This window comes from Cavia porcellus, unplaced genomic scaffold (genome assembly GCF_034190915.1).
Source record: "Cavia porcellus strain 051 isolate PalLab524CR breed Dunkin Hartley unplaced genomic scaffold, mCavPor4.1 scaffold_28, whole genome shotgun sequence".
Lineage (NCBI taxonomy): Eukaryota > Metazoa > Chordata > Mammalia > Rodentia > Caviidae > Cavia > Cavia porcellus.
The window spans coordinates 44,003,812-44,031,670 of record NW_026947511.1 but is presented as its reverse complement, the minus strand read 5'-3'; the positions used below and the strand labels follow the sequence as shown (position 1 = coordinate 44,031,670).

The following is a 27,859-nucleotide window of genomic DNA, read 5'->3' as shown; positions in this document are numbered from 1 at the left end:
CCTGTGAGGCTCCCACTTACAGAAGCCTGCGGGTTCCTGGGTGAATCCTCTCGGCGGTACTCACCCTCAGGCAGACACTGACCCACCTGGCTGCCTGGTTCCCCTCCCCCCACTAGGCTTGCCCTGCCCACCTGCCTCTACCCACTACGACTCTCTTGCCCTTCTCCGTCCAGAAGTCTCTGCCAAAAAGGAGAATGATTCTGGAATCTTGTTCTGAACATGTGTGCCTAAGTTTCCTGTCTCCCTGTGCACAACCCTGCTTTTACAGACTATAAATGTATGCTAAGTGACAAGCTCAGTGAAGATTTCTGTGGAAGACACGCACCTTTTAGGGAAACCTGGTTTAAATATATGAAGACTACTATACACAGCAGTCTGGGAAAAATTCAGTGCTCAGGTGACAGCTTTCCACGGACAGCAGAGAGCAGCTCCTCTGCCCTCGTGGGGCCTCCAGAGGTCCTTCGGAGAATCCTGTCAGCCCCTCTCAGAAGCAAAGGCACGGCGCGTTTCCAAGTCGGTCACATCCTGGTGTGTGGAGAAGCCTGCGGCTGCTTCCCTAAGATGCCGGCCGGGCGCGAGGGTGAGGATGAGGGAGGGGAAGGAAGGGGCTGCAGACCGCGCGCCAGCATGGCGTGCACTTGGCTCATGTGCCGCTTTCGTGAATGAAGTCTCTCTATGTGCTTTGTTTTCACAGTAACTCAAACAGGGCATTCTGAGGAGTTCCAGGCTGTAAACATGCTTTTCTCGATTGTCACAAAATCTGAGCTTTAAAACCCCAATTCCCACAATTTCTGATGTCCAATTACTGGGGTGGAGGGAAGAGTAAGGGAGAGCTGGTCTCTGGATTCTTGGTGTTTCAAGTTTATTTAAACGCATCACCTCTAGCGGGGAAGAGGCTTACTCAGTGCAGAAGAATATTCTGCCTTCAGACATGAGCTCAAATCTGAAGTCCTACTGCAGATGCTAGTTAAACCTTCACTGAAGCAGCGGGCCTGTGTGTGACCCACACGCTGTGTCTGGAAGGAGCTAACCCCACACCCTAGCCCACTTCACTTGCTGGGAAGGTGTACAGGGTCTTACATACGTGGAATGCACCGAATGGCTACCAATCTAACCACCCTCGATGAACGGAGGCTGAAAATGGCTAAGTTGAAGAACCCATATGAGCACCAGCCCAGGTGCCACCCCTGGGCTCTGGGACACCCACTTAGCGTTTCTTCCTTCTCCTTCTCTGACAGCAATTTATGTCCTGTCCTTGAAAAGTCAGAGCTATTTAGTGGTTGGCCCTCTTTTTGCCTACCCAACAATCTCCAAGACTTACGAAAAGTCTGAACTAGGGGCTGGGGATTTAGCTCAGCGGCATAAGCGCCTGCCTTGCAAGCAGGCAGTCGTGAGTTCGATCCCTGGTACCGATAAAAACGAAAAAGACAAAAAAAATAAAATAAAATAAAATAAATTTTAAAAATAAATAAATAAATAAATAAATAAATAAAAGAAAAGTCTGAACTGTATATGCAAACAGTCCTGCAGCTGGTCTCTCTGCGGAGCGCCCTGGCTCCACACTGAACCATCTATCCTCACTGTCCCAGGGTCTGGAGAGGTCTAAAGCAGGACACCTGCTACTTCCCTGACAACCTGCTTTCCCTATTCCAGAAGAACTGGGCCGCTCTGCAGTCAGCCGCTCATGCCACATGCCGGGAGCCACCACTGTCACCTTCTTCTCTTCACATTCAGTCACCGAATCCTGTAAATCACTCTCTTCTTCCCATCTCTACTGCCGCCACCTCATCCAAGTCACCAGCCTTTCTGCCGAGGCAGCTGCAACACCTTCTCTAGGTGGTCATCCCACATCAAGCCCACCTTCCTCACGGCTGCCACGGTGAGTCAGACCCCGTCCATGCAAGATGGCCACATGCCCGCTTAACCCTGTAGTGGTTTCCCACAGATGCTAATGAAGACGGCCCCGCTGCAGCACGAGCACACTGGGCTGCTTCTCCCGCTCCCCTCTGCCCTGGCCCTCTTTCTACTCCGTGCTCTCCACACTCCGGCCTGCTCATTGAGCTCCCGTATGCAGCAGGCCTCTGCCTCCCTGTCGCTTCCTAGACCTCAGACTAGGCCCTACCTTGTGCCTGCATGCCATCCTGGACTTCAAGAACAGTCATAATCGCAATTTTATGTTCACGAGTAATTTTCTCATTCAATTTGTCTTCCTGATACTACATAAACTCCAGGAAAATATTTTTATAATTTATCACATATCCCTTATGCCTAGATTCTAGCTTTGTTCACTCAAAATATTTTGGTTAAATGAATAGGAAGTTAGTTACAAAGACACTGCATTCTCTGAACCCTAGGGAGCAAGACAAGGCCAGTAAGAGCTCAATGGCCAGAGCCAGTGTCCTCACCCTGACCTCTCAATGGCATCTGGCCACCTTCCCCACACTTGGTGGCCTTCTCCTCCAGCCTCCGCAGTATCCCTCCTGACGTTCTCCCCCAACCCACCGCTGCTCCTGAGACCCCTCCTGGCTTCTCTAGAAGTCACCTCGGGTAGGACGGTCTTACACATTCATCTTCACACTCCAGGTCCAAGGCTTCATATAAAATCTCAATGGTGATGGCTCCTAAATTTGTATTTCCAACCATAAACTCCCTCAAACCCAAACTCCTTTATCCAACTGCCTACTTGACAAACACCTCACCTGCAACTGGACAGTAAGAATTTCAATCATAACACATTCTTCAGTCGTAACACATTGAAAACAGTGTCTGCATCCCCTCAACCCCTGCACTGGCTCCTCTCTCCACCTTCCCTGCCCTGGCCAGTGGGAAAATATCCACCACCAGCGTTCCGGTCAAACGCAGCCTCCCTCTTGCTTTTTCTCCCATAGTACATTCACCTCTACGTGATGTCCTGAATCTGCCTTGGTCTGCAATACATGCTAAAGTCCTGGGACAGGAATAAGCTGGCCCACAAATCTAACAACATTCAGTGACTGGAGGCTGAAAATGGCTAAGTACCGGGAGAACATGGCGGACAGATAACAGCAACTGCCGGAGGCTCTCTGAAAAACTAGGCTCAGAAGCCAGGTATGGTGCGGACTAAAGAGACATAAGCTGGTGGATTTATGCTCTGCTGACTCAGGAACGAACTCGGCTGAGAGAAACCAACTTGGAATGCAGTCCTGGTGCTAAAACAGGAACAGAAAAGCCTTGCTCCGAGGCTGGACCCCGCGCCATTGGAAGCCGCGATTTGGGTTTCCCGCTGCGCGGTGGCTGGCTGCCTCTACATCGGCTCAGCAAGGAGAGAGACGCGCGGAAACTCTGGGAGCGGGAGTCTGCGAACGGAGTCGAAAACAGGACGGGCAGGGAGGCATGTTCTGACTTGTGGCGAGGTGAGTGAGGGAGACTGACACTCCGCCACAGTTTGAGCCACAGTTTGACTCCAGCGGACTTCCTGGGCCCCAGCAGTCCTGCGGGAGCAGGGCGCGGTGGCGACTCCAGCCACACATCCCCCTCTCGGGCGGGATTGGTGAAAAGTGCCTGGCCTGCGTGACGCTGCTGGCGGATCCCGTAGGCTGTCCCAACCCAGATCCCAGAGCCTGACGGTGGCCGGGAGGGGAGACGCGTAGGCTGCCTGGTCCGTAACTCCCTGGTGCGCAGCGGTGAGCGGGAACACCTAACTGGCGCAATTCGATCAGGCTGTGGCTGACTGGGAGAGAAGCTGGGCCTCTTATATAAGCTTGCATATATAAGGAACAGAGAAGAAGAGGCAGCATGGGAAGAGGCAGCAACAAGAAAGGCTCCTCGGCCCCCAATTCTGAGAATCAGGCAATAGCAGACACCGCACCAATACACATAAGGCGCCATATAGAGAGCCTCATAGACCAATTCAGGAATGAAGTTATCAACGACCTGAAGCTAGAAGTAGGCAGAATAGTTAGAGAAATGCTAAGTACCACCCAAGAAAAAACAGGTGGTGGAATGGAAGAACAGAAAAAAAGGGGAGAATTGTTTGATGGAGAAAACAGAGAAAGCATAGAATACGTGAAGCAGGTTCAAAGGGACTACCAAGATACTAAGAAGTCTATCGAAGACTGGCATAACAGCTTGAAAGAAACTAAGGACAGACTATCTGAACTGGAGGGCAGACTTGTAATATGGGAGAATGAAATGAAAAACTTCTTAAAAATAACAAAGAAACAAACAGCAATAATACAAAAACAAGAAGATGATAAGAGGATCCATAACTTAAGGATTAAGAACATAAAAGAAGAAGTAGGGACACAAACAAGTGAACTACAAAAGCTACTCACAGAAATAATCCAGGAGAATTTTCCTAATTTAGCAAAAGGTAAAGATACTCAGATGTATGAGGCATACAGGACCCCAGCCACCTACAACCCAAACAGAACTACACCCAGGCATATAATAATAAAAATTCCAGAAATTCAATACAAGAACAGAATATTAAAAGCTGTCAGAGACAAGAAACAGACCACTTACAAGGGAACACCCATCAGAATTACAGCAGATTTCTCTGCACAAACCATCAAATCACGAAGAGCGTGGGGGGAAATAATTCAAGCTTTGAAAGATAATAATCTCCAGCCAAGATTGAGATATCCTGCACAACTGTCCCTGGAAATTGATGGAAAAACAAGGTGCTTCCAGGATAAAGAGGAACTGGGGGAATTTGCAACCACCAATTCAACTCTACAGAGAGTATTGCAGGATATTCTAAAAAAACAAAAATACAAAGAATTCAGAAATAGTGGAGGCCACAACGAATGGAGCAGAGAACAAAGTGAAGAAGACAAACTGACAGCTACTGACAGAATAAGAGCTCAACAGAAATGAGACAGAGAAGATTGGATGATCGGAACAGCTATTTTGGAGAAAATGACATCTTAATAGGTAATACTGATTTAGTATCATCTTGTTTTGAAGTCTCATCTAGCTTTTGTCCTTCTGTCTCCAATGGTCTAAATAGGGTGTATCTTACTGGATTTTATTATGTACGATAGTATAAGCAAAAACCTTTTAAAGTCAAGGAGATTATACAGAAACCATTGTTCATTTTCTGTTAGTCGATTCGAAATACTCTGTAATACTGTCATTCTCTTAAATGGTTCTACATTGTTTTGATATACTTAATGCTACAGTATACGAAGTTGTACTCAAGGATTTCAAGGAAAGAGACAATATGGTAACTACTTTTAGGTCAGGATTATCTGGTGGTGAAACACTATTCTGCTTAAATGGTTATGTTTTGATCTGTGCTGTTTCGTTGTTATGCCTTCTTTTATCTCAATCTCCACTCCATTATTTACTTTTTTATTTTTATCCTTTTAATTAAAGGAAAAAAAATAGCAGGATATATTATAGTAACCCACTTTGACTTTCCATTACCTCGATTTAAAGCCCTGTATTACTCTCACCATCTGGTTTTTAACTGATGTTCCCCTATTCTGTTTTGCTGGATAGTATCAGGTTCGAAAGTTTAGGCATCAGCTGTGAAGATAATGAGATTCATTATAACGCCCATTCTCGTTGACTTTTATCTACTTTTGAAGACCTACAATGTCTCCAATGTTTTGGTTTTGTCGCTTTTATTCTTTACTGTTTTGTTCAATTGTATTATAACTACCGATACAGGCAATTCTATTAGAGATAGTGGGAGGCATTATGGTAACCATTGTTGATCACCTTGTATTATGTTTTCACATTATCTATTATGTCCACCCTTTTGACTTGACCGATTCTGTTCTGTTATGTCACATTTGGTTTTACTCTCTTCCAAAAAAGTAATAAGAACCGTGGAAGCAATGAAACCCAAAATGTGTAATAGTCATTGTACAAAAGAGAGGATCTTTTGTTTTTCTATTATAATAACCAGCTTTTGGTATTTCATTGTTACGGAGATCTATTTTTAAAATAAAATTTGTTCTTCGTTTAAAAAAAAAAAAAAAAAAAAAAAAAGAAAATGGCTAAGTAAAGAACCCGTGTCAGCAGGCCAGCAGGCCAGCAGGCCAGGGGCAGTGAGGCTGCTGGCGGCCCCAGGGCTTGCGAGCGCCCTGCTTCTGGCCTGGCTGCTCTCCAGGTACTCCCCGGGCAGCACAGAGCGGGCTTCTGGGATTACTGCGTTTATTCTGAGGACAACTGACCCAAGATGTACTCGTGTCATGTTTGTTAATTCCTCTTTGAATATAATAATGGAATATATGGATATAGTAAAATTCAAACTGTATAAACTAATATCCAGCAGGAAGTCAGTCTCTCTTCTCATTCTCTCTCACCCTCCGCAGAGGCCAAGCACCACTGCCACCAGTTTTTATGTATTCTTGAGAGTCTATGCATACACAAGCATTTCTGCCTCTCTCCCAGGGGGAGGGGTATTTTAAAAATGTAAATCAGATCATGTCACTTCTCTGCTTTAAAACCCTTCAATGCCTTCCCACTACATTTAGAATAATAATCAACTCCTTGCAAAGGCCTAAGAACCCCCAGCTGTCCTCCTGCTCCAGCCACACTGGCTGGCTTTCTGCCTCAGAAAGCTCCTACACAAAGTTATCTGTTATACCTCTTCTGTTTTTTGTTTTTTTGTTTTGTTGTTGTTGTTGTTGGTGTGTGTGTGTGTGTGTGTGTGTGTGTGTGTGTGTGTGTATGCCGGGGATTGAACTCATGACCTTGCGTTTGCCAAGCAGCCACTTACGCAGCTGAGCTAAACCCCCGGTCCCTACCTCTTCTGTTGTTTATAGTATCCAAAAAATTTGGGACTCTTGGTTTTAGTCCTTTCTCTTCTACAACTCAGTAGTTTTACAGAAAGAAGAAATGATTTTAGTTAGCCGCTGAGTCACTGTAAGCACAAGGAGCTTGCATTTAGCAATGACAGAACGTCTACTGTCCACAGCTGACCTTCTCCTCCAGGAGACTGGCCCTGCAGTGTGTCTGCTTCCAGCCACCTGGTGAGCGGGGTGAGCAGGGGCAACTAGAAACCATTACTGTCTGGCTTCAGATGTGTTCTCCCCATCTCCACCCACCCCGCCCTTTTGGTTAAGACAGGGTCTCACTGTGTAGCCCTGGCCTCCGGGAAAGCGCCACCTGTTCTGCTCTTCATGGGTTCCTATCCCAGAGACCTTGCTCTGGTAAAATCCCAGTATCTCAGAACAGAACACTTCTGGTGCTTCGTAATACCAGCCACCACATGAGCGCCAACGAGCAGATCAGCGCCTTCCCCACACCTGTTCCCTGAAAGACAGCAGTGCTCCCACTGCAGGCGCCCCTCCTGTCACCCTGGCATCAGCGCAGATCATCGCTCTTTGCCATACAACTTTTACACGGCCTCTGCACCAGCAATGAGACAGTGACACGTGAAGTGACGAGGCAGCCTTGGAGCCTGCATCTCCAGGCCCCAGGAGCTAGTGAGCAGGATTGTCTCTAAGACCCTTGGCCTGCTTATCCAGAAGCAAAACAAACTTTGTCGATACCAATCTTCTCAGAGGAAAGGTGCTATAGAAATCGCATCTGACAAAAGGTTCAGACTCCAGTGTTGGGCTGTCAGACCAGCAAGGAAAGCAGCTATCAGGCCCAAAGAGTCAGAAGTGTTTATTGGCCATCTATACCCTGTTTACAGCGCTCTGCTCTAGAGGCTGGGGGGAGCAGAAGGAAAAAAAGAAGTCAATCGTTCCTGCCTGCTACCTTTAAAGACAACTAGAGATGCACAGAAGAAAACAGCTGAAGGTCACAAGAAGCAAAGAAAGAAATCAACCTCAAATAAAATCAATACAATCAGCAGTGTGTACTAAACTAGGGAATCAAGGAGAAGTCAACTGCATATCCTAGATGAGACAAGTTTCCTCAGAGCAGGAGGACAGGAATTTGCCTTCAGGAGAAAACAAATGTACACTTCAGTAAGAATGAAACTCCATTGCCATGGTGTCTCAAATCTTCCAGGAGACAAAAAGATGGCTATGAGGGGGCTGGGGATGTAGCTCAGGGACGTAAGTGCCTGCCTTGCAAGCACGCAGTCATGAGTTTGATCCCTGGTTACCCCCACCAATCCAGTTATTTATTAAAAAAAAAAAAAAAGGTGGCAATGCTGTGGACCCTATCCTCAGGGAGCATCTCGCCTAGATGTGGTAACAAGTGGCACAGGGCCATAACCACAAGCAGTGCTGCAGGGTGGCTCCTCAGCCCTATTTCAAATAGGGGATTACATACATTTTTTTCCTACCTGCTAATCAACAACAAGCATCTCTGAAACGGGCGAGTGACGAGGCCAGAGCCACGCTCCTCACAGCTGCAGCACAGTCATTTTGCTGTTTAGGGTACTTGGTGGGGCAGCCTGGGCCATGAATACATGGTGGGCTCCTGAGCTCACATCCCGTTTTGTGCCTCAGTTACTTCAAAGTCAGAGTTTTCACTTTGTAAAAATAGCGGTACTGGGGGCTGGGGATTTAGCTCAGCGGCATAAGTGCCTGCCTTGTAAAGCAGGTATTCGTGAGTTCGATCCCCAGTACCGATAAAAAGGAAAAAGACCAAAAAAAAAAAAAAAAAAAAAAAAAAAAAAAAAAAAAAAAAAAAAAGCAGTACTGGTAGGGAATCATGCTGCAAACCAGTAACCAGCATTGTGGAGAATGAGGCAGGAGAATCACAAGTTTGAGCCCAGCCTGGGCAATTTAGCAAGATCTTGTCTCAATATAAAAAAAATTTAAAAGGGGCCAGGGTAGAGCTCAGTATGCAATCCCCAGCACTGGAATCAACTGATCACATACATACCCACCAAAAAAAAAAAAAAAAAAAAAAAAAACACCTAAAAATGCCATTTGTTCAAAAATACTTTTATAAGGGTCAAATACAAGGGAAGGCACTGAGACTATAGTAGGTGCTCAGTGAAGCGAACAATCTTTTCCTGCACTCAAAAGGCTCCTCACTGCAGTGATGCAGCGCTCTCAGTCCGCTCGAACATTTACTAAGCGTCACTGTACAACAGGCACTTCAGCTGGAGAGAGAATGCCATAATTCGGCCCCTACTCTGCATGCCTGGGCCTGGGGGGGAAATAAACACAGGTAGACAGAGAAGTTCGGTGTGGGCAGAGACACTGTGGAAGAGAGGACTTGCAGCAGTATCAGAGGAGATCACTAGATGAAGATGTTCTGTTTAAAAAGACTCCCAGATTTTCTGAGGCCCGCTGACAGAAAACATGGAGACAAACTATGAAACTAATCCGGTGCTCCTAGAGGAAATGGTCTGTGCTGTCCCAACACCAAGTCTTTACTCCCTAGGAATAGACTTGCAATGTGGGGAAGAGGTGCTGGGGAAGAGTAAGCTGTGGGCTCCAATCCGGAAAAACAGGCCTACAGAAGAGGACTGGCAGCAGACTGTTTCAGGAGGCTCCTCGCCAGTCCTGGCTGCCCAGCATTCTTTCTTCATGCTGGGAATGGACCTTGCAGCTGGGTCACCCCATGTGCACTGACCATGCGGTGTCTACAGTGACGCCTATGGGGATGGCACCAGAAGATGACTCTGGAGGTGCCTTAAGTGCTGGCATTCTAAGCCAAAGAGTAGCAAGTTTTTAAGGTTATAGTGAGAGGCTAAAGGGGTCACATACAGTAAGTCTGCAGTGCTGCAGTCTTTGAGACCTCCTTGAGGCAGAGGTTTTATTAATATACAAATATACCTTTCCCTAAAGTTCAGTTTAATTAAAACCAGATGTATCAAATAATTGTAATTAAGTAGCACCACCCTATCTGGTAGTATATACGACCTATCTTATACTTTCCTTATATTTTACTTGCACCAATAAAAACTCAGTAATGTTCTCTCCATAGGTATTATTCTTTCAGCAGCCTTATACTGCATCAGGAAACTCCCAAGCTGCAAATACACCTTGAGGTGCTCATGAGTTTTCCCACTCAACTGTGGCTGGCCTGCCGTCAAACACTATTCCTGAAGGGTTCTCCCCTGGTGACAACCAGCAGGCTCACGAGAACACCACATTTCTTTTGACTTTTAATTTTTTCTTCTGTGACACTAATCAACACTCAGTGGGTCAACATCAGAGGCCATGTACTACTGCAGAGAAGCTACAGAACATATGATTCTGGCCCCCGAGATCTTCCAAGTGAGGTATGGGAGGGAAAAGCATGTGCCAGCCAGTGCTATCAAGGATGGAGACTGGGGGCTGGGGATTTAGCTCAGCGGCATAAGTGCCTGCCTTGCAAGCAGGCAGTCGTGAGTTCGATCCCTGGTACTGATAAAAAAGAAAAAGAAAAAAAAAAAAAAAGGATGGAGACCTACCCATAACTGCAATGTTTGGCTACAAAGGGGCCACACATGGGTTCCAAATGCTGAACAGTTTTGGAGGCTGAATACAGGGCTCAGACATATTAACACGGAGAAGAGACCAACATGGGTACTTCAGAACAAGATACGCTGGGGTTCATGGACATGGTGAGGTTAAGATGGGACAGAGAGGCACAGTTGCTGGGGTAACATTTATGTGCAAGGGAGGAAGGGGAAGACATTGCCCCAAGTGGTCATGCTGGTCCGAAACTCCTGAGCTGGCTCTCAGCATTAGATCCAGGCTGCCCAGAAAGCCACTATTTAGCACACAGGCATGACCCAGAAGAGGAATCACTTCTCTGATCTTGGTTTCCTCATTTAAAAAAAAAAAGGATGGTACTATCTGGTTTTACCCTGTCACAGACTTTTGCATTTCACTGAAACAGCACCCTTCTCAGTGGGGCTTGCTTTGGTCACCTCCAGGCAAAAGAGCCTCCAATAGCACCTGGTGTCTCTCTCAGGATGCTGGTTTGAAGAGAAGAGAGCCGCTCTCAGATCAGAGGGCTTCCCACTTCACCCAGACCAACATGGGACACAGGCCTATGAAGACAGGCAGACGCCTCGACTGTCAACAGAAAGGAATCTGTGGGAAGGCAAAGCTCCAGCATTGTGGACCTTTCACAGGGCACATGGCAGCTTAGCCTGGGCTAAAGAAATCATCTGTTTTTGTAGAATGTGTTTGAAGGTTTCTCACTCATATTTTCTTAGAATGTATTCAGATTTGCCAGGGTGAGGGACAACTGAGGAAACCTACACTCAACTACAGTGGCAGTGAAACACCGAAGGCTTTCAACCTAAATGAAAGAAAGACGACGACGTTTCAAACTTCTGTTCAACATCAGGAGAGGCACAAAAGGCCAAGAGAGAAAAAGGACATAGACTGAAAAGGAACACAGCTGCTTACAGCTGCAGGCAATGTGGTTATACCTGGAAAAAATCCTAATCAATCTGGAACTAAATTTAGCCAGGATAAATAGTTATAAACAAAAACCAACTACTTCTTTTTTTTTTAAATCAACTATTTCTAAGAGGTAGCAAACAACCTGATAATAAAAAGTTTAAAGTCCATGTATAATATAATAAAAAACTAAAATACTTTGGGATGTGTTTAATAAAAGATAGTGAAAAATATAAAACACAGCTGAGAAATTAAAGAAGATAAATAGAGACTTTATGAGCTAGTATATTGTTAAAATGACATTCCTGTAAGTCTTTTGGTTTAAAGGAAAAAAAAAAGGTGAAATACTTGAAAGGTGAACAGAGTCCTAATCAAAAATTGTAAGAAAAAGATGTCCAAAATCACCAGAAATCAATATGCCTCAATGAGATACTAGCACACACCTGGTACTTTAAGCACTAAAACACAAGACTGAACGTTAAAAGGACTGACATTTTTCAAGGTTGGCAAGGGAACAATCACAAAAGAGTCTTTCTATGCTGATTCTGTCCTCTAGCTCCTATATTTCTCACAAAACTTAGCAAAAAACTTTAAGTACAATCATTTCATAAATGTTTCCTGCATTTGGTCTGATAATGAATGACAGGGCAGAGATGACCACTGAAGTACTTGAAAATAATAAATTACTCCACAGGCTCCAGCTGCAGGCATCACTGGATTTCTTCTTCTTCTTCTTCTTCTTCTTCTTTTTTTTTTTTTTAACTTTTTTTAACTTTTTATTGGTACCGGGGATCGAACTCACGACCGCCTGCTTGCAAGGCAGGTTCTTATGCTGCTGAGCTAAATCGCCAGCCCCCTATCACTGGATTTCTAACTGAAACTTATCTGGAAAACAATACAGTCAGATTACTCATGAGGTTAGTAAAAGCCTATTGTCCCCAAAAGAAGCATATCCATTTACATTCAGTTAAGTTACCAACAACTGAAAATATGCAAAAACTTATGCAAAGCTCTTGGACTAGTTTTAAAAATTAATTCTGTGGCTCCCAGAAGTAGCACCCATGCTGTGTGTATCACTCAAGGTCTGCTGAGAGAGGACAGCACTCATGGGGCTGTGGTGCGGCCAGGTCTGACAAGCACGGCCACATGGCAGACGAGCATCCTCTCATACACTGCAGGAGACAGGACTCTTGCGAGGAAAAGGAGCTGATTAGTCTGCTCATAAGGGAAAAATGAAACAAATAAATCCATTTTATGCAACTGTTTTCTAGCTTGAGAAGTTAAACTGCTGAAGATGCTTAGCATGCAGGGTATCATGCCAGCCTCACTGCATGCCTTTTCTAATTGGCACCCTGAAAGATTCCACAGAAAAAGGGTGTTACTCTGGTATTGTTGATGTAAAGGTTATCTAGTCACAGTGAGGAAGAGAAGAACTCATCTTCAAAATTCACCTCCTCACAGAAGCCCATGGAGTGTCCTGGCAATTAACAATTCCTATCACCTATGGCTGTTCCCTATGTGAGAAGGCTCAGAACTCGCCTTACAAATTGCTCTTTTGAAGATCAAAGGGAAGCTGAATGTGTCTGTGTGTGCTCTCGATGAGACTGCAACTTAATGGAATTTCTAGAGGAGGCTGCACTGGCAGTGCTCGGATGACAGCCCCAGGCGGAGGATTCAGGGGAGCTTGGCCACCCTTCCCTTCGGAGCATCTTCCCTGCCTTTAATTGGCACCTCATTAGGAATTAATGAAAATGACATCCTCTGTTCTTCCTGCTTTAGGCATAGAATGCTACAAAAAGGCCCATCACAATTCATAACACATTCAATTTATATAGCAATGGCTCTTAAGCATTATTTATGAGATGTGAATTTCTTGTCAGCAGTTAATAACCTGTACAGAGTGGAAGGGGAATGGAAGAAAAGATTGCGGATCTGTATAAAAAAAAGATTTTCTGCAGTGAAGAAGTGTTCTGTTTGAGTTCAAACTACCTTCCTGAGACTTCACTTTCGACAGTAAATTACGGTGGTCCCCTCTTCACCCAAAACCTTTCAGGGCTGCTAGATGTCTGCCCAACACTTCACGCATCCTCAAGGACACAGCCATACAACTCCTCTCTCCTAGACAGACTCAAGCAGGCACACAGGAGGAATGTAACACCAGCTGTCAAAGGCGGTCCTGGCTGTGTGTGCCCACTGCTGTCCTTCATTTGTTTAAAGTGTGGCAGCTAACTCAGTCCTTTGCCCGCCCCATGTTTTAAGACAAACTCAACTCTCAGGTCTTGCTCTAGGACAGCTCCACCTGCAGAAAACTCAGTTTTCTTCTTCAACAAAAAAGCCCATTTTCCTTTACATAAACTCTCAGAATTGGACACAACTGGACCAAGCATTAGATAACTGAAAAAGAACACAGTTCTGTGGCAAACCAATGGCTTCCTGCCCCAAAAGATGAAAGCATACTGAAGTAACCACGCTAGTTTGATAGTCAAAAAGCTGATTTCACTAAAGGCACAAGAAGTCATCGAACAACTGCTTCTGGAACTGTTCAGTAGGGTGCCAAGACCTCGGGAAACTAGAGAAAAGCTGAAGGGTAAACTGGGGCGCTGGGTTACATCACCTCAGGATCTCAATGCTAACCTGTGAATTCCTTCTGCAAGCCTGACACGAGAGGAAGCATTAGCACTGCCAGGCAAGACAGTACACCTGATGGACCAATTGCTCGTTCTGCTATGGCAAATCCTGTGATTCAGATATCCGGGATTCAGCTACATTCAAGAAAAGAAACAATGTAAGGTAGAGAAAAATCATACAGTTCTGAGGAGCAATAACCAAAAGCCTATGTTATTATAAAGGCAACAGGTAATAGGTCCAGGTAGGTTTCACAGGACTGCTAACAAACTGTACTGTTGAAATTCTCCAATAATTCATGAACATGGATATGATAATTTGCAGACCTCAAAGGATTAGACTCTTCTGTACAGGGCAATGTTGGTTACCATCAGGCCTTAGAGCTATCTATCCAGGAATTTAAATTACCTTGTCAGCTTGGCTAAAACAGCCTAAGCATGAAGTTCTGACTCATGGGGCACACCCCATGCACAAACCCTGCTAAAAACCGCTGGCACTCTGCTCCCACCACTTAGCTTTACACTTTTCCACTTTTCCATAAGCATTTAGGAGCATTCCCGAATGTCCTAAGCATCCTACTTCTCTAGACACCCGCCATCCTGCTCCCTGTTCCTACATGTTCTCTAACCTTGCGGAGTCACACACACCACAGTGTAATAGACAGGCACGCGGCCCTCCCTGGAACAGGCATTTCAATTTAGTTTCCATGAGAAGCTAGCAACCCCCTACTCATTTCCAAAAGGGCAGGTAACTGAAGGACAGAAGCAGCGTTACGGCTGGCTGTTAAAACTTTCCAGGGAGTTTACCACCACCACACGTGGAGGTTGTCCATGGCCATCCTAGAGGTGCACAAGGGTGTCTAAGGGTGTCTAACATCCAGGGATGAGAGAGACCAGATTCTCACAGGTTAAAGCCAGATTCAAAGTCAGCCTGATGATGACAGTTCTATTCCATGGACCAATTTTATAATGACACTCTAAAATCAGGAAGTCAAATCAGCAACCAGACAAATGTGCATCAGCCTAAAATAACACAGTTACACAATTTTAACCCCTGTATGATGTGATATATGTGGTCAAGAGGAATGAAGAAATTCTAAGTTTTGTTCCACCATGGGTAGGCATAAAGTTTTAGGAATTGCACCTTTTCTGCAGCCATCCTAAGAGGTGGTATTATACTGGCAAACTAAGAAGAAAAGGTTACTTTGATGGCAATTCAAGGTGTTAACTCACTGACTGAATTAAGAGTCAAAGAAAACAATTTGCTTATCACACCTTAAAGGACATATAAAGAAAATTCTTCTATTTATCATTACTAGTAAGAAGTTCCTTCAAAATTAACTTAATATCTAAAATTTATGGTACATAACCCACATTTGCTGATTTGGGAAATTTTTAAAACAATGAACAGAAGAAACCAGTAAGAGGTAAAGAGAAGCTAAACGCAGCAAGTAGTGACAAAATAGCTCAGTATGTGGAAGAGTAGTTAGGAAACTATTTTTCTTTTGGTCTGCGGGAGACGAGAAGAGGAAATGGGGGTGTTTTGAGGCAAGAAGCTGCAGTCCTGCTCTCCAAAGCCCTAACCCCACAGTCTATAGGAGGTGCTGGGGAGGGAGGGCAGGACGCCAGCACCTCAGGGATAGCTTGCAAAGTCCTGCTGGGTAGGCGTTAAGGACGTCTCCATCGTGCCTCTGGGGAGATGCTTACCACAGCGACACGATCCCAATTCCTGCTGCACCAGCTCCAGTTTGGTTTGGCACTGGAAGCACCGACGTCGACTCTTCTGTTTGGACCGGCTGGTGTCCTCAGACCGCTCGGTACTCTCCAGTAGTCGTGGCCGTTTCACAGGAGAAGCCTCATTCTCAGACTGTGAATCTGATCAAAACAACACATCGAGAGATCACTACTAGTTCTTGGCTTGGCAAGCACAAGCAATTTAATACACTGCCATGCACCACTCTGGTCTAGGAGGAACTAGACCTATGTGAGCAAGAAGCCAGGTTTGTTCTATTTTTGGTTTTTTAAAATAGAGTCTCTGTATGTAGTTCAGGCTGGACTTGAACTCACAGCAATGCTCAGCCTCAGCCTCCCAAACACTGGGATTACAGGTGTGTGCCACCACACCCAGCAAGAGAGCCTATGTCCTGTCAGGTTTATAATGTATAATCTATGACAAGCAGACACCTTCTAACAAATCAGGCCTGGGGAGGGGAGGGGAGGGGAGGGGAGGGGAGAGGGGAGGAGAGGAGAGGAGAGGAGAGGAGAGGAGAGGAGAGGAGAGGAGGGTGGAAATACTCTCCAAATCAGTTCTGGGTTGCTGTTGTTTTTACAAATAGCTAAGTTGTCATAAGGACCCCATTCCAGCTGGAAGTGGGATCCTCTATCTGAGCCCCTTCTTCGGCTCCTACCTGTTTACTACTTACATTCAGCTGTTTACCTCTTCTTGGGTATGTGCTTGTCCTCGAGTGGACTGTAATTCTTTCAGAGAAGAGACTGTAACACATACTTACACTTCTGTGCTTAGCACAATGCCATATTCAAAGCCAGTGTTTGTCAGGAGATACAATCTTTTCTATGAATATTACAGGTGTTTCTATTTTTAAACACATAAAACTAAGGCTCCACTATCAAAAGTAAGCCCAAAGTTATCATGAAGGAGCACCCGTTTGTCCCATGGCCTCCATTGAGTGTCACACAGGCAGCAACTGAAGCCCCACACCAGGAGCTGTACCACAATGGCAGGAGAAGGAGATGTATGGCAGTTCGTGTCTTTTAGCCTCAAAAAAGTAGCTAAAATGCAATGAAGTTCAAATAACAAGAAGGCTACAAACAACTGGTTTCAAATAAATGGGGAGTACTTGGGAGTGGGGGATGCTGTACTCCTGAACAGCTAGCACAAGACAGTGGGAAAGCAGTCTTGAAAATAATCCTGATCTAACCACTTGTCAGCTCTTCAACACCCCTGCAATAATCTAAGCCATCACCATCTCATCCAGCCTAGCACAAAAGCCTCTTTGCTGGCGCCCTGTTCACCTTTTGTCCCTCACAGTCTTTCCATAAAGCAGCCAAGAGATCCCATGTTAGAATCACTTTCCTGCTTAAAACCCTCCAACAGCTCCCTCTCAGAGTAAAAGACCTTGCATAATGTGCCCTCCTCTCCTCTCTGTCTCCCTAGGCTCCATCTACACTAGCCTCCTGTTGCCTGTATCTGGAGCTCTGCACCCTCTGTTCCGCTCTCTGAAACACACATCACCCAGGTTCATGTGACACTCCCCCAACACCTTTTTCTTCGTACCAGGAACTGAACTCAGGACAACCTTGTGCCTGCCAAACAGGTGCTGTCTGTGGAGCTACATCCCTACTCCCTTTAAGTCTTTGCCTCAAAGCCAGTTTCAGTGGAAGTCTTCCGGATCACTCCACCTACCCACCCTACCTCCTGCCTTACTTTCCTCTGCAGTTTGTCCCTTAATGTAACCTCTTAGGAGAATGGGAGCTCTAAAAGAGCTAGAAACTCACCTGCTTTGTTCAGCAATGTGCCCTCTACGACTACAATGCAGTAAGCATTTCCTGAATGGCTGATCTGCTAGGCAGCCCTGCTTCTCTATGTCAGGTGGCCTCAGCACACTGCACGCGTCTTAGTGCTGGCTGTCTGCACTGCCGTTCCCTACCCTCCCAATGTGCGAAGGATGGCACACTTCACCTAAGATCATCCCTAGTTCCAACAGAGAGGGGCAGTCTGTTCTCAGACCCAATCCTACCACCCTGTGCACTGGCATAGAGATGCCCTGCACTACTCTTAGCAATTGCAAACTTCATTTCTCATCTCATTTAATTCCTGCAGCCCTACATGACATTTTCCCCAATATAAACCAACCAGATAAGGACTTTGATGAAAACATTTGAAAGCAAGCTCAACCTATTTCCCAGCTCTGCTGAGTGCAACTGTCCAGACCCCAGCCCTGTGGCCACTGAAGCAGCCAGACAGGCTGGGCCCCTTCCTCTTCTTCTAGGAGACAGTAACAATCTAAATGTAAATCATAAGCAGTCTGCCAAACAATTCATCTTATGTGAGCCATGCTGCTCTCCTGGGGGTCCTTTTCCACAAACCCGCAATGGCACTACCTGTATTAATACAACTATTTAGACATACTTTTTTGTGTAACAAAAAATTCTTGAGTAAAAGCCACAACAACAACAGAAGGTATCTGTTCTGAGACAGGGCTCTAAATCTGAAGCATCCTTGTAAGAAAATTACAGAGGTATCTCGGTTCACCAACACTTTTGTTTGCATACAATACAGTTGACAAAAAGAAGCATTTGGCAAAATTCCGTTTTTGTTTGCAAATTCTATATGAGTGACCAACACGACCACAGCCATCTTTCCCATACAAACACAAATGGGATCATTTTTTCCCAAAACTATAGAAAAAAATTAAGTTCATGAACTGAGATATCACTGTATCCTATAGCCTGGGGTAGAGGGATTTTTATTATTAACACTATCAAAATCTAGAGGACTGTGGCATGGTGCCAGCACACCTAACATAAAAGAGGGCACTCAGATGCTGAGGCTCTCACTCACACTTCTGATAGAAACAATTGTGTACAGAAATGCAGCTGACTTTCCCACCTTCCCAAGTCTGGTCTAAACTGTCAAATGTACTGTTTACCTGCAAACATTTTTAAAGCAGACCTTTGCTGCAAGCAGAAGACAATTTAACTTCAGGTATCAATAAGGCTGCATGGGAAGGGAGCGGGAGGGGAAAAGGAAGTAGGAGGAAGGAAAAACGGGGGACCCCTGCAACATGAACTACAGCTAACCACTTTCAAATAAACAAGGAAAGGTACATGACAACTTTTTTCACTGTATGATTCCCAATGATTGGGAAACACAGTTCATATTTACAAAACCACAACCAAACAAGTGCTTTAATGAGCTGACCAACAGTTAAGAGGCTGCCCAGTAGTGACCGCTTTTCCCCCACCTTATCTAATCAACAAATATCAATAACAACACTAAAGAATCAATCTATGGTTCTTTGATGAGATTATCCTTGATCCATTCCACATTAACATCAATAGTACTGAGTTGTTTGTTCTGCTAGGTAGTGGGTATGGGAAATTCCCAAAATAATGGGTCCAAAGGGAGGCTTCTGATCACACTGCATTGGCCGTCCTAAAGGACACCACTGAGCTCTAGCTGGTCCTCTGAGTCAATGCCCAGCACCTGTCCAAGTCTACAACCAAAGGATTCATGAAACGAAGAATTGTGAGAAGCTATCCTAGAATGTTCTATACCAAGACAGACAGACAAAATGTCTAACACAGGGTACTATTTTTAAGTAAGTATGTGTGTGTGAGAGAGAGAGAGAGAGAGAGAGAGAGAGAGAGAGAGAGAGAGAGATCAGAGATCGGGATCAAGGAACTATTCTTAGACATTACAGCAATCCACAACTTTTAAACTCTGGAATATGAAGGGGGAGGGGAATTCAGCCCCGAAATTATTTGCCAGTTTCCAAATCAGCCATGCAGAAAAGTAACTGTTGCATATAACTTCTTGGTGAAGGCAAATCGTCCATTGGCATTTTCTCACAAGTCATCTTAGAGTTTTAATTGGAAGTTAATGAAATAAATAGCAGTCTATAGGAGCATCATCATGTCTGCATAAGAAATTTACATCTCCTCTGCTAATTATTTAATGAAATCTTGTGTCGGGGAAGTGAGCTGCCTTAAATACCAGAAACAGATGTCCAGGACAGGAATTCTAATGACATAATAATGAACTAAATAATTCAACTATTCAATCATAAATTCTGTATCAATTATTAAAAAAAAGTATCAGAAAGAAAAGATCCAAACTGGTTAACACTAAGGAAACCATCTACTGTCCATATTGGAATGAACTAAACTATGATTATTTACTTTTTGCTCACAAATATTATTTCTATACCCTGAGGTAGGTTCAATTTCCTTAACAGTGACAGAGAACTAATTAACCTACTTGCACATTCTAAACTTGGTTAGTAAGGGTTAAATGTGGAGCAAGGTGAACAGAAATAACTCTTCTACGAAGCTTTAACTGTCAGAAGAAACAAGTCCTTGCAAGGAGCATGCTCATTAGCAGCAGGAGGAGCTGTAGTGGCAAGCTATAAACTGCTCCCACCCCAGGAGTTGAGAGTGACTTCTAATTAAGGTCCTTCCTAAAGAGCCAACAAAGCAGATTTTTCCCCCTCCTATGCGTTCTCTTTAGAACATGATCTAGTCTGGCTGTATCCACACAAAGCTGACACACTCCTTGCCAGGTCTGCAGACCTTTCTTTCCCTGCCAGTGTTTGCCAAGAGGACAAGGATCCCACATCAGATCCTCTGGTCAGAGGAAAATGTGACCAAGGACCATGTGATTAAATGAGATAAGAAAATCTTAAGAAAACCCAGTCTACCTATCAGCTGGCTTTGTCTGAAGGTAATCATTGCTTAATTTGTGACAGAGAACAAATACAATGATTTTGAAAACATACTCTTCTGAAGAGAAATTCTTCATTATGTGTTCCTAGCCAACTGCAGAAAGTATTGAGACTTTCAATACAAGAACACGTTTAACTGGAAAGCTTGACTGCAAATAATAAACAGAGCGACTTCTTCTAAAATTCTGTTTGGTCTTTGACAGAAATTCACATTTGTTCCTTGCTGTCACTGTTCTTGTCTTTATTACTCATATTCTCTCCTAGAAATTTCCAAACACACTGTGTCAGGCCTGTCGGAGTTGAATCCCAGCCTCTCTTCATCTCCTGTCACTGTGCAGTGAGCAGCCTGCGCACACCTGGGCCGCTAACCAGGCTGTGGCCTGCTGACACCTCAGCCCGCTCTGTGCCTGGCAGAAACCAACACCCTGCACAGAACAGGGGAGCGGGAGGAGCACGAGAAGAGAGCCTCCTTCTACCCCTCCACCCACCTCCCCTTACTTCTGCGGAAGAAAGATGAATCTGTTTAATCTCAAGCTCTATGACAGCTTTTGAGGTCCTCAATCAGTTTTTCAGAACCTATCACAGTCTCCTGACAGACTGACATTTACAGTCAGTCCAACAGCCTGTGCAAACATCAGTAAGAGCAATAATTAATGAGCCCTCGCACATCACTGCTGCCTCTCGCTGGTCATTTAAAAGGCACTTAAACTGTGAAAACCTCTGTCTGCAAAAGAAAACCACCACTCTCTTTGGAAAAACTGATGAAAGACACTTGGAAAGCCTTTTTACAGGTGCTTTTCCTTGTGCTTCTCCTCATGCTTTGCTTTTGGAATGATCCTGCCATTTTATTTTGTGTGCCACAAAAACACTTCAAGGACAGAAAATACCCTCATTACCCATTACACCCCCCAACTTTATTCAACTGGGATCTCCCCTTCCTTTCTTATCGTCTTAATGACCCCAGAATAATTTTGGAATAACAATGTTAAAACAAAACCAAAAAACCCCCCATTAACATGGAAAGAAAATGAGGTTCTAGAGGCTGATCATTAAAATTTTGTGGGGAATGTTGTCCTCCTCATTTGGTATGAAGATAAATCTAGATTGCAATACACCTAGGGTACCAAGTCCTAAGCAGCACCATTTAAAGTCAGTGGTTTACACTCTGCCAGGTAGTATACTAATGCCTAAGGATTAGTCCCCCTCCTTTCTTTCAAACCCATCCTCTGCCCTCAAATTATTTTCTCTGCCTCTCTTCTTTCCTATTAAATATTGAGAGAGGATACAAAAAATAAAGATAGGTAGTAGAAAGGAGACACAGAAATAGTAATTTTGAGAAAACTGCAGCCTCAAGACATAATTAGTTACCCAAGCTGCAATGCCTCTCCCTTGCTAGGCCTGTTTTCCTTCCAGAAGCTTCACTCCTAAATTCCTAAGACTTTTTTTTTTTTTTTGGTACCAGGGATCGAATTCACAACCTTGTGCTTAGCTATTACCATTTTGACCTGAGCTAAATCCCTGGCCCATTCACAAGACTTTAAAGATGCTATATTCATCTACATACTGGGCCTGTGTCTTTCTCTGGGATCTATAAAGCACAAATTCCAGAATTCCACCTTCAGAGAAATGCCACTAACTGGATAACATAGCTCCACAAACTTTAAACACATCATTCAAACGACTTACATTTTCAATTATCTGATCAAGTCATATCCTGCTAAAGCCCACGAATAGACAGCAGGCTAGGCACTAGGCTAATGTTACGCAACTCAAAAGATAACTTAGGTCATCCATCCTGAGGGATATCCCCAGACCACAGTATACCTCAACCCTCAAACACTGTCTTCCTCCCCTCAAACATCCTTTCTCTCTGAGTGTGTAACTTCTTTGGCTCTAATAAAATTTGCCTATGATTCTCATGGAAGCATCCTGAAATGGTTTCTGGTATTGCTAGGTCAAGAACCTACCTGGGGCAAGCTGAGGTCTCCTCTTTAGGGAGGAATCCTTAATTGTGTGTTCCATGACAATGCTTGAGGGAGGCCTCATCTTCCTTCCAAATCTCAAGACTAAAACCAAACCCCGATCTCTTCTCCCTGCACAGAGCACTAGATGGACAGACTGGAGAGTCCCTAGTCAGTAAGACCAAGGACCTTGAGAATCCACCTGAGTTTGGGGGCCTCCGCCCTTCTCAGTGTGCTCAAGAAACATCAGGGCACCAGAACTCTGGGAGCTGCTACCATCTGACTGACTCATTTTGGTCCTCCCAGGCCCAATGCAAAAGTGCTTCTGCAAAACCATTTTGACCTGATGGCAGACTGCAAACAAGCAACACACACAGAAGTCATGGCTCATGGTAACTCACGCCCTTCAGAGACAAGTACCCACATGCCCCGAGGTATGTTTCAAAGGCTGGGATTAGGGTCCCCATTTCTGCACAGCCCATTTTGCTCTCTCATTCCTGAAGTACAGGACCCAGAACATTTATCCCAGAGATATGTCTCCTGGCCAATCCTTGTCCCCGTCCCCGTCCCCATCCCGTCCCGTCCCGCCCTCCCCTTACATCTTGATACCAGAAATAAGTAGGTATGAATTCATCAAAGGCCTTCAAGCAGGAGAATCATGATGATGAATTCAAGTGTTACAAGAGGACATCTCTGCCTTACTAGCCTTAGGGAGGAGCAAATTGTTCTTCAGCCAACTTTTTATTTTATTTATTTATTTTTGTCTTTTTCCTTTTTATCGGTACCAGAGATCGAACTCACGACTGCCTGCTTGCAAGGCAGGCGTTTATGCCACTGAGCTAAATCCCCAGCCCCAACTTTTTATTTTGAAAAGGCCCAAAAAATACAGAATAAACATCTGTGGTGTAAAGGTATGAATAGTCATTTTGAAAAAAAGGAGACATTATGGTAGCCACTGGTGATTTTCCATCATCTTGTTTTGAAGTTCAACAATGCTTTTATTCTTTGTTTTGATTGGTTTTAGTCTGTTTTCTATTACTTGACTTCAATCTGTGTGAAGGCATGGACAGCTATTTTGAAGAGAACAAGAAACATTATGGTAGCCACTGTTGATTTCCTGTTGTCTTGTTTTGATATCCTGTGTTGCCTGTATTGTTGTTTTAATCTGCTTTGTTCTGTTTTGTTTTTCTTCAAAATAAAAACAATAAACACCTGTGTACACTCCATTCAGAATCAAAAATTCTTGATACTCTGCCATAGTCTTTAAACTCTCTTCTCCATATCTGCCCCTAAGCTGGTGATGGTGAGCATTTTAGAGCTCTCAGAGACAACAAACAGCATGCTGTGGCATGTGCACCACAGGTTCCCCACTGTCCTAAACCATCCAAAAATAAGCTGTGAATAACCAAAACACTCTAATCTGGAATATATACACAGCTAATAATAGGGTAAAAATAAAAAAAGCCTGACACTCATTGGTGTGGAAGTCCTGGGTTCATTCCCAATACCACCAAAAGTGGGGGAGCAGAAATGGTACCTTCTGAACTTCAGAGTTATATATGATTTTTAGCTTACATCTGTTAGTCTTACATTCTTTTCAGTTAGGCTTATCCTCGGAACATCATTTGTATATAAATTGTTGCTTGTATTTTTCCCTTTACCAAAAAATTACCAACTAAATATAGACTATCTCTGAGTCTAAGGACCAAATACATCTGGAGAACACGGGTTTGCTAGACTTTTAGGGAAATAAAGATGTACTTTTTTTCTTGTCTTTGTGATACAAATTTTCACTATGCAGTCAGGTTAGCTTTGAACCACTCACTTTGGAGCTAGGCTGGCCTTGAACTTGTAGCGATCCTCCTTCCTCGTTGACTGCTGGGATCACAGGTGTGCTCCATCATGCATGACTAGCAAAAATGTACTGTTTATCCTTCCTGTTTGACCCTGATTCAATCCCCCACCCTGGCACCCTCTTGCATTCTGGTGTATCTCACTAAATGTCAACAGTCATGTCTTTTGGGATACACACATGGCTTTTCCACTGTCAATTTTTCTCTATCAGGAATATTTTAGCCTTTTATTATCTTTATTAAATGTACTGAGACAGATAGGTTAACAAGTAGTTATGCAAGAAGTAACACAGAAAGATCTGATGCATCCTTCGTTCACCCAGTTTTCTCCGGTGGCAGTATCTTATAAAATGCTAGCACAGTTATCAAAACCAGGTGACTGATTTACGCAGCATCAAGATAGCTAACGTTTCCATCGCCACAGGGATCTTCTGTACTGCCCTTTTACCGCCAACCTATTTCCCTTCCTCCCTGCTTGGAGTCTGGCAACTCTGGCAACTACTAATCTGTCCTCCATTTCCACAATTGTGTCATTTCAAAACCTCATATATACGAACACATATAAGATTTTTAAGGGTCATTTTTAGGACTACTCATCACAGTAAGTGAATATGACAAGAAGGTTTCTTAGATAATTCCTTCAGTAATACTTGCAATAATGAATGCTGACACAAAGCACTTATTTGATACCACACTTTCTATGGGCTTTTACACATAATACCTCATTTAGTTTTTACAATGCTATTAAGTAGGTACTATTAGTACCTGAATTTCGCGGATGAGGAAACTGAGGCACAGGCTAAGACAAATGTTCAGGGTCACAGGGCCACAGAAGACTTTGAGTCAAGTCTGGCTAGAGACCTTGCTATTAATCATTATGCTGCCCTTGTTCCAATGTTACATGTAAAGATCCTGGTTCTGCTTACCCATAAAAGCAGTTTACCATTCTAAGATGAGTTTCTGCTGCTTTCTGTGTATAAACTCCCAGCTGCATCTGGAAAGCGGGAAGAAGATAGATCCTGGGCCAAGTATGCAAACAAAAACAAACTCCTCTCTCTTCCACAAAGGAACCTCTTGTCCAAATATGATTACCAGTTTCTTAAAGGTACATCTCTGCTGAGTTAACTTTCATTATCCTGTTTATTTATAAGACTTCTCATACCATTTTCTTCCCCATGCCTGCTAACTCCCTGAGTCTGTGGACTGTAATCACAGTATTTAGTTTATAAAAATCATTTTTATTCATTTCTTTTTTGATGTGCTGACTGTCATATCTTGGGCTTACTCATGGATTTAGATACTCTGATGTTACTTGAAGAAAGTCCATCCTTGGATATTTGTTTTTTGTAGGATGATACAAACAGTGTTCCCTAAGAGCACAAGAAAAGCCAGATTTTAATTTTTATTTCTTTTAATAAGTCATAAAAGGCAATAAACATGGGCCCCGAAGGCAGAAGATATCTGCCAAGGATTTTTCTTCTAACCATCCTGACAGTCTCCTCCGCCAAAAAGGCAGACAAGTGTAGGTAACCACAAACCCATCGGCCACTTTCTGGGCTGATCTGGAAAACCCTATTTGCTGCCCCACGGTCACCACCCCACCACGACGCTGACCCTATGGACGCCAACACCAGGACCTCCAGAACAGGGATCGCAGTCACCCTTTTCAGCAAGCATGCGGCCCACCCACCGTCACTCAGTTTCAGCTTCTTCTCAGCAGGCCTCTCCTGTCTGTCCAGCTAAACCCCACAGTTTTCCCCAGTTTTTTCAGTTCTCACTGAAACTGGCAAACAACCCTCAATAGATAATCTTGTCTTTTTATAACCTGCTTTGGATATTTCAGAGTTCAACCACATTATAATGCACTGATTTTAAAAAATACTGTATTTATTGGATCAGAGTACAAAATAAGGGAACAATTAGTGAGACGAATCAGAAAAGCAAGATTAAGCAACCCAACATAAAGCCATATGCCTAGTCCTTTGTTTTTTATTTCTTGGTTACAAATCAGTCTGTGACCATGAAGATTCAAACTCTTCTTCTTGTATTTGACTATCTTTTCCACTGTTACCAGCAAAGTAAGACTAACTATCATTTATTTTCAACCACCCAAGGAATGAGAATTTTGAAAGATCCATTAAAGTGTCTATATACCCTGGCTTACTCATACTATTGTGTCTAAGATGGTCAATACTGTTTTTACTTAGTTTTTCAGAAGGCTCACCCCAAAGTTAAATCTTCCACAAAAATTTGCAGTAAGTCTTCGACCAGCTGTGTGGTTCCAGGAGGCCAAGAGGTCTCCTTATTTACCTTACAAAATTATGTAACTGATTAGAGCACCTGGGTATTACCTGTGGCTATAAACAGCCACTTCTTTCTACTGATGACTTATATTTGAGGAGGCCCAGAGGGAAGACATAAGGCCAGAAAATCTTTAAATAATATTGTACTCCAACAGTTTGGTCTCCAAAGCATCAGTGACTTGCCATCAACTTGATCTGGCCCTGAATTCTCTGTCAGGGAGACTGAAAACAGACACTCTTTACAGAAAAACACTGCAACACACAGAAGTAGAGTTGGGGAAATGGGTACAGATAAATGAAACACTAATTTCTCTAAATTATTGTTTAAAACATACACATAGAAGTCAAATTCCTCCAGGAAAATCAACACACCTATAATGAGGCTTAACTGCTCTCTCAGTGGATGTTTTTAATCTTCCAACTGTGTTTCTTATCTGACTTATAATGCAATCTTCTATTGCAAGAAAGGAGCAAATTCAGCTACATTTAACACTCTTGTTAGTGCTCAACGGTAAAATACCACCACCACCAACAACAACAGAAGAAGAGGAAAAAGCAAAGGACAAACATGAAGTAGATCTTTGTAATGGGACAAGTTCCTCAAGATGGTAATCCTACCATGACAGACCTATGGGATGTATGTTCCAGGTTTAATGCAGGGGGAAAATGTTTGAATGGTTATATTTGATGTATAAAAAAAAAAATCAGCCTGAATGCATAAATGAATAGGTGCTAACATAGCTGATTTGTTTTTAAAACTATTTTTGTTTCAAATTTAGTGTCAGCTTAATTCAGTTCCTCTTTCCACCTATCATTTATGTTCTTTCTACCCCAAATCTAGTCTTCTGACTCACTGCTCTCTGGGAAAATCTTTAAAATTATAAATAACTTGTTTTATCTCATTCAAACTCTTTTTGATGTGCAGCTAAAGAACTTAAATGCAGATTTCTTCCAGAAGTCCAACAGGAAGGTTTGTAGCCCTTTTCTCCCTAAGTAAAAACAGTAGGTGTCCCTTTCTTAGCATTGTATCAGGGTTAATACAATGTGCAGAGAGTTTAGAAGGCCTGAAGAAAACTGCTTTAAGGAAATGGTATACCAAAGAAAGAGAAATAATGTTAGCTGTAAAACAAGCTGCTAGAAAATCTGAGGCAAGGAGTTCTGCATCAGAATTATTATAAAAACTACGTTTAGTCAATATTTGAAACATAAGCAAGTACCTAACATTTTAAGCTCAACTCAACTTATTGCTCAAATTTCTTTCATACAATATTTATTAGGAGACTACAATATGAACAAATATGCTAAGATTAATTATATATTACATTAATGTTAAATGCCCAATTTTGAACAGAGTACTATAACCATATAGAATAATTCTTGACTTTAAGAATTATATGCAGAAAGTTTTAGT

At 43.5% G+C, this 27,859-nt stretch overlaps 1 protein-coding gene across 2 annotated transcripts in view; it reads right to left on the bottom strand.

Moving 5' to 3' along the window:
- Window positions 1–27,859, bottom strand: part of Zfand3 (zinc finger AN1-type containing 3) — a 275,896-nt gene that overhangs the window by 8,948 nt on the left and 239,089 nt on the right. For both annotated transcript variants that reach the window (XM_063239404.1, XM_063239403.1), the window contains one exon: window positions 15,575–15,742. In XM_063239404.1, the coding sequence (XP_063095474.1) occupies window positions 15,575–15,742 (168 nt within the window). The remainder of the gene's footprint in view (window positions 1–15,574; window positions 15,743–27,859) is intronic.